Source organism: Propithecus coquereli, unplaced genomic scaffold (assembly GCF_000956105.1).
Source record: "Propithecus coquereli isolate 6110/MARCELLA unplaced genomic scaffold, Pcoq_1.0 Scaffold12, whole genome shotgun sequence".
Classification (NCBI taxonomy): Eukaryota; Metazoa; Chordata; class Mammalia; order Primates; family Indriidae; genus Propithecus; species Propithecus coquereli.
Window position 1 is genome coordinate 10,223,473 of NW_012136080.1, and position 7,551 is coordinate 10,231,023.

General features: G+C 45.5%; 1 protein-coding gene across 1 annotated transcript in view; it reads left to right on the forward strand.

Annotated features, from left to right (window-relative positions):
• The window catches only part of BFSP2 (beaded filament structural protein 2, phakinin), a 37,062-nt gene extending 29,986 nt beyond the window's left edge, over positions 1-7,076 (forward strand). Inside the window, exons 2-5 of the mRNA XM_012663349.1 lie at positions 2,589-2,671; positions 3,733-3,889; positions 5,035-5,262; positions 7,053-7,076. Coding sequence (XP_012518803.1) covers positions 2,589-2,671; positions 3,733-3,889; positions 5,035-5,262; positions 7,053-7,076 — 492 coding nt within the window. The remainder of the gene's footprint in view (positions 1-2,588; positions 2,672-3,732; positions 3,890-5,034; positions 5,263-7,052) is intronic.
• The last annotated feature ends 475 nt before the right edge of the window (positions 7,077-7,551 follow it).

The following is a 7,551-nucleotide window of genomic DNA, read 5'->3' on the forward strand; positions in this document are numbered from 1 at the left end:
AAAATCACAAAAGGCCCTGCCATGCATGCAGCAGCTCAGGCTAAAAACCTTGGGGCTGTCCCTGAGTCCTTTCCCTCACTCTCCCCACAACTACTCCATCCCCCAGATACGTCACAGACCAGTCTGCTTCTCTACAGCCACATGGTTAGTCAAAGCCACCACCATTAATCAGATGGACTCTCCGGACCACTACAAGAGCCTCCTGGCTGGTCCCTTGGCATCCTCTCCTGCCTCCTATGATCCTCCCTTCCCACAGTAGTCAGGGGGGTCTTCGTAATACACAGATCACACCCGTACCCTGCTCAGAACCTTTCAGTGGCTTCTAGTCACTCTCGCCTCCTTCTCATTGTCTCCAAGGCCTTCCCTTCACGGCCTTTGCCTGCCTTTTTAACCTCATCTCCTGCAGTGCCTGCCAGTTCCCCAACAACCAGGACAGAGCCTGGCATAAGGCAAACAGGGATAATCACATACTCATGCACATAATCATGTGCTGAAGAAATGAGGGCAAGAATGAATGAGTGAATGAATAGAAAAGCCTCCTGGAGGGAGCCACGTTTGAGACGAGCATTAAAGTGGAGAAGGATTTCTCAGGCAGCAAGGCCTGAGGTGTGAGGGGGTAAAACAGTGTTCTCGATGCAGGCAACACCTGAGCAAGGGCACAGAGGACTCCGGCTGCGGGGCGGGAGGCAGCTGGCTAGGCCTGGAGGCAGGTGTGTGTAACATGGTTCTAAGGTTGAATGTGCATTGGAAGCCCCTGGAGCGTCTGTTGAAACAAATTGTTGGGACCCCCTTCCAGAGACTCTGATTTGTACATCTGAAATAGGGTCTCAGAGTTTGCATTTTGCACAAGTTCCTAGGTGACGCTGCTGCTGCTGGCCCCGGCCTGTGCTTTGAGAACGCTGGTATAAAGCAGTCGCCCTCGGCATCCACGGGTTCCGTGTGTGTGGGTTCAATCAACCACAGATCAGAAATATTTTTTAAAAAATGGATGTTTGTGTCTGTACTAAACACATACAGACTTTTTTCCTTGTCATTATTTCCTAAACAATATAGTATTATAAATAACAACTGTTTGTAAGCTTTTACATTGTATTAGGTATTATAAGTAACCTAGAGCTGATTTAAAGTATGTGGACGGATGTGCATATGTTGTATGTAAATACTACACCATTTTATGTAAGGGACTTGAGCATCTGTGGATTTGGTTATCTGCAGGGGTGTCCTGGAGCCAAGGGACAACTCTGTGTGTGTGTATGTGTGTGTGTGTGTGTGTGTGTATGTGTGTGTGTGTGTATAAACGTGGTTTTTCTGTAGGTTTTAATTTGGGGAGGAGGACTGGTACTTTAAAAGAAGATTGCAAACCACTGTTTTAAGCTTTTGTCAGTCCTTTTGTTCTTGACTGTGAACGAGTTGCAGGCACAGGGGTCAGAGACAGGAGTGAGAGCTGGGAGAGACAGTGCTCCCAGGGTGCCCCAGGGCCAGGCTGGGGAAAGATCGGCTTTGCTAGTGGGAAAGTCAGTGAAGTGAAACAAGTCAGACAGCCACACTGCAACCAGGGCAGAGCGCAGTCACTTCCTCCTCCGCAGCTGGGCAGCTGGGATTTGGCTCTACCCAGGTGTTCCCTGGGTTTCCCCACCAAAGCCATCATCCCACCATGTAGCTATATACCATCAAGGAGTTTCTCAGGTTAAGGAGAGAAACCCCCAACCACCACCCATGGGGGATCCTGAGGGGTTCGAGAGCCAAGTTTGAAACACTGCTCTTCAAGGCTCCATGAAACCCCGAACTATTTGCACAAGGTTTATGTTCGCACGTATGTTTTGAGTGTGGACCAAATTCTAGAGCCACGCTGTCTGATACAGTAGCCACTAGCCACGTGCAGCTATTTAAATTTAAATCAAATGTAAATAAAATTAAATTTTGAGTTCCTCAGTCACCTTTGCCACACTAAGTGCTCAGCAGCCACATGTGGCCACCATGTTGGACAGTGCAGATACAGAACATTTCCATCATCACAGGGAGTTCTGCTGGACAGCACGAACCTAGATATTTCATCAGCTTCTCAAAGGCATCCGTGACCAGAAAATGTCAAGCACTGCCAAGAAAGCCAGTGAAACTTCATTTGAAGGAGCCAGAACACTTCCCTGGATACTTGAAAGGTCATCACTATGACTGAGGCAGTGAACAAGTCTGCCTGTGAATAATCTTTGTGCCCCAAATATCCAACTCTAAAAAACTTTTACAAGATATCTAGATTTTATGCCTTATTGTTTATCTCCCTCCACCACCACGTTTTTGGAAATGGACAATTTAATTCTAAAAATATTTGTTATCGAGGCTGAGTATCATGGCCTGCACCTGCAATCCCAGCTACTCAGGAGGCTGAGGCAGGAGGATCGCTTGAGGCCAGGAGTTTGAGACCAGCCTGGGCAACATAGTGAGACCTCATCTTGAAAATATATATATATTTGCCATAAGAAAGGTTCTGTGAGTTCCGCAGAGCCTCTGTGCCCAACAGAAGTTGCAGTGGTAAGTGACCATGACGTTCCCAGTGACCTTGTCTCCTTTGGTATGTGTGACGGCTCTAGGTGGGCGAGGCAGTCTTGGAAAATGCCCGGCTCATGCTGCAGATGGAGACTATCCAGGCGGGTGCGGATGACTTTAAAGAGAGGTAATGCTCTACAGCAGAGGGGACAGTCCCTCCACACGCCTACACTCCTGGGCAATGCAGATAATGCTGTCTTGGAGTCCGCCTCACTCACCTCCAACCTCATGGGGAATCCAGAGCCTTGATCGTCTGGCTCAAACCCCTCCTTGTAGACACAAACGAGGCCCCAAGAGCTCCAAGATTTTTCCCAGGGTCACTTGGTGTAGAGCAGGGATTCTCAAACTCTAGTGTGCAGTCCAGATCACCCCAGGGCCTTACAGAAACAGACTGCTGTGCCTGTGCCCCACCCTCAGAGTTTCTGATTCCATAGGTCTGGAGTGGGGCTCAAAATTTCTACTTCTAACAAGTTCCCACGGATTCTGATCCCGCTAGTCCTAGGACTCTATTTTGAGAAAGACTAGTTTAGAGCAATGGTTCTCAATCCTGCATATTAGAATTACCCGGGCACTTAAAATTGCCAGTGCACAAGCCCTACACACTAATTAAATCAGAGTCCCTTGGGGCCGGCGCTTCAGCAATTTTAAACCTTACTTAGGGGTCTTAATGTGCAGCCAGGCGTTCTCACCTCTGATAGTCCCTCCTCTACATTCCCTACTCAGCCCCTGAAGGCATTTGGGTTTGCAGCCACTGTCCTGGAATTTCACACTGGCTGTTTGGAGGTAGAAACCACATTCCTCATTCTGGGATTCCCAGCCTGGTACTTAGCAGGTTCTCAGTCATGTTTGTTAAAGGATCGTCCTGTGAAAAGGAGGACAATTCAGGATAGCCATGTAGATGCTGGCCTCCCCTGCCTGCATCTGCACTCCTGGAGGAGACTTCCCTAGAGCTCTATGCTTCAAATGCTCCCTGCGGCTGGCACGCCATGAAGCCAGGTTATCAGAGGTTGGCAGCAATCGCTTTCATTTTAATAAATCAACATGTGACAACTGCATTAACAGTGCCCTCAAAGCTATTGGAACAGTGACTTTCACTATTCATTGTCTAACCATCAGATAATTGGCCCATTGGTAACATTTGTAATCTGATTTTTTTCAGTTATGCTGATTAAGATCCTTTATCTGCAGATTTGAAAATGAGCAGCCATTTCGAAAGGCAGCAGAAGAGGAAATTAACTCTCTGTATAAAGTCATTGATGAAGCTACTTTGACAAAAATGGATCTGGAGGGTCAAATAGAAAGTCTGAAAGAAGAGCTTGGCTCTCTGTCGAGGAACTATGAAGAGGTAGGTGGAGGCTAGGGTTGCCAGGTTGGCCACTCACCTGTCACCTGTGCTTCAGAACATGGTGATAGCAGCTCATCTCAGCCTCTCGACGTTGCTTGTCCAGGGCTGCTGGGAAAATGCCTGTAAAATACCTTCCAATCCTGGCAGTGGGTCAGGTCGACCCAGCAGTCTCAAACTCAAATAGCTTCAGGGACCAGTCTGGTACAGGAATTGGGGAAGGCAGCAGGTCTAAGCACTAGCAGGTGGTGGAAGGAGGGAGTGGAGGGAGGAAGCCCTCCTCAAAGCATTCTGTGTCAGATATTATTTTCAACACTGTATAGTACGAACAAAATAACTCTGAGGGTACATCCAAGCTGTGGTTTACACACACTCATTAATGAATTAGCTCAGATCATCGAGTGACAGGACTGAAGGGGACCCTAACAGTTATGGAGTCCAGTTCTCCGCAGGACTGTGTGATTCTAAACCACCCCCCACATATCACTGTCTGATCCAAGATCTAAGCTGCTTCCTGTTGAAAGAGTCAAAACTCACTTAACAATGCTCACTTCAAGAAGTTCTGCCTTGGCCGGGCGTGGTGGCTCACGCCTGTAATCCTGGCATTCTGGGAGGCTGAGGCGGGTGGGTCGCTCAAGGTCAGGAGTTCGAGACCAGCCTGAGCTGGTCTGCTTTGTGTCCAACAAGAAGTTCTGCTTTGTGTTCAACCTTAAGCTAATCAGCAACCATAAGTCTACTTCTTGCTTTTCTTAGCTCAGTCATTTAAGACTATTCTCCAACAGTAACCCTTTAGACACTCCAAAGTTATCTTTAAATCTCTTTCAGCCTAGTCTGGCTTTATGCCTAAATTCATCTTGCTGTCATTGCTTATTTTTTGTTTTTATTTAGTTAGTTATTTATTTCGATTTTTGCTTTGGGCCTGGGCTTGTGGAGAACTTAAAAAATTCATCCTTAGGAAAAGAGAATATGGTCCCTATACTGGGAAGAAGATCGGGGACTTTGCCATTCTCTGTGAAGCCCCATGTTTGGCAGTTGCAGAATGACAAGCAACGAAAATATTGCCCACAGAGCTGGACTTCTGCTGGCTAGAATTCTGTGTCATTTCTTTCTCCCCTGTACTCACCTCAGTTGTATGTTGTCGTTTTCAGGATGTGAAGGTGCTGTACAAACAGTTGGCAGGGTCTGAGCTGGAACAAATGGATGTCCCCATTGGCACTGGTCTGGATGACATCCTTGAGACGATCAGAATTCAGTGGGAGAAAGACGTCGAAAAGAACCGGCTGGAGGCAGGAGCCTTGCTGCAAGCTAAGGTGAGAGGCAGGACAAGCATCCTCCACTCTGCCCTCTGCAGAAGGAGGCCAAGCAAAGATGGAATAGTAAACACACAAGAAGAAATGCAACTGTTTAGTAACAAGTTCAGTCTCACTAGATGCAGAAGAAACACAAATTAAAATAATAGCTTTTATTTACCTGTCTAAAAGCAGAAAATGTTTAAAATGGTATATCAACGCTGGCAAGTATGTGGAGAAGTAGGTTCTGTACTGTGTTATTGAAGAGCAGAAACTAGTACGCAGCATTTGAATAAGGGATTTGGAAATATGAATTGAGAGTATTAAAATGTCTCTGTCTACCAACTGAATAATCTGGACACAATCCTAGTAAAATAATTGAAAATATAAATAGTTTATGTCCAAATATACGCACCAAAACATTATAAATGTGAAAAAAAAACTAGGGGCAAAAACATACAAGTCTTTAATAATAAGAGAAAGACTGTGCTGCAACCTAACTATGCCCTGTACAACAAAATATCAGGCGATTACTAGAAATGATGTTTATGAAGCATTTATAATAACATGGGAAAATGGTCATGATATAAGGTAACATAAGGAGAAAAAGAGAGTACAGAATGGTACATGCCAGGAGCCAACAAATTTTTCTGTAAAGGGCCAGATAATAAACATGTTAGGCTTTGTGGGCCAGATGGTTTTTGTTGCAGCTACTAAACTCTGCAGTGTGACAGTGGCTATAGACAACAGGTAATAAATGAGCATAGTTGTGTTCCAATAAAACTTTATTCACAAAAACAGGAGGTGAGCTGGATTTGGCCCGTGGGCTGCAATTCACCAACCCTTGGAATATATAGCAGGGCAAAGAATTCAAAAAAACCAGGGATCAAGAAAAAATTAGAAAGAAAAGACTAAAATTTCAGCAGAAATGGAATGGTTAGAAAGAAAAAACAAGAAAAGAAAAGACTAACATGTTAATGGTGTTAGTGGTTGCCTTGGAGTGATACACCAATCTGACACTTTGAGATGTTTTGCCTTTTTTGTTTTCGAGTATTTCTCAAGTTTTTCTGAAGTGGTATGAATTATATTCACAGAGGAAAAACCACTTTTATGAACCATCATAGATAATAAAGGAATTAGCCAGAAAGTAGAATGCATAGAGCTTGTTCTTCTCTTCTCCGCCTCTCGCTCATTTATGACTGGAATTTTGCAGCAGAGGGTGACAAGGGAGGAGAAAGGAAAATGTGAAGGAGTGGGGGAAATGAGGTGGATATTTGAGAAAAGGCTGCCTCTGAGCTCTTGTTTGCCATTCGGCACTCGCAATCCTGCAACACAGCAGAATTATTTCAGAGCACTTTCAAAAATGCCCATGCCCAGGCCCCATCTCAGACCAATTTTTTTAAATCAAAAGGAGGCAGGGACTTTGTGATTTTGTAAAGCTCTCTGGGTGATTCCAACATGCAGCCCGTTAGAGAAGCAGAAGAGTTGTAAAAGCTGGGAAAAGGAAAACAGGAGCGCCTCTTCCGTCCTTCCCTCCGCCATGCTCCCTCCAGCCCCTGTGCCCTGATAGCAATGGGAACCTTCCAGCGGGGTCTTCACCGCCATTGGGCCCCCCAAATGTTCTCCAGCCCAGAAAATAGCTCTCATGCCCCTATTTCTCTACCCCCGCCCCCCTTTTAATTGTTTCTTTTCTTTCTAACCATCAATTCCTTGAGCCAGGTCACAACAAACACTTTTTTTTTAATGGCAAATAGTGTCTAGTAACTTAACAAGATGAAGCCCCCAAGCCCCACCCAATCTTCTGAGAGATGGAGCATCATGAGGTAAAGTGAAGCCAGACCATAAACTTGATTTTGGTCCATTGACTCTTTTCTAAGAGGCTCATGAGTGTTGATGGTTAAGAACCCCAGTGACCATCTGGTCCCATTCCCTCACTTTAGAGTTGAAGAAACTGAGACCCAGAGAGCACAGGTGACTTCCTAAGGTCACGTAGCTGGTTGCTGGCTCCATAGTTCAACTCTCCTGGCTCTTTGTCCAGGAGCCTTTTCTCTGCATTGGGCTGCAACGTTTCTCCCCTGGCTCTGCTCCCAAAGCTAAATCCCAGTGGCCAGCAGCTTGCAAACTTGCTCCTGCCCCAACACTCCCGGGGTGTACCCCACACTGCAGGGATTGTTTATTTGGGAAAGGGTGGGCCATTATAGTTATCAGAAATAAATCCTGCATAGTTTGAAAAAGAAAAAAAACCTGATCATTATTATTCACCCCTTACCCCTTTGAGAATTCCCACTAGCCCAACAGTAACTTGAACATTAATTCTGAACAGATTCATTAGTGTTTTTTTAATAGAGTAATCTGAAAGCTACATCTCAGAGAAAA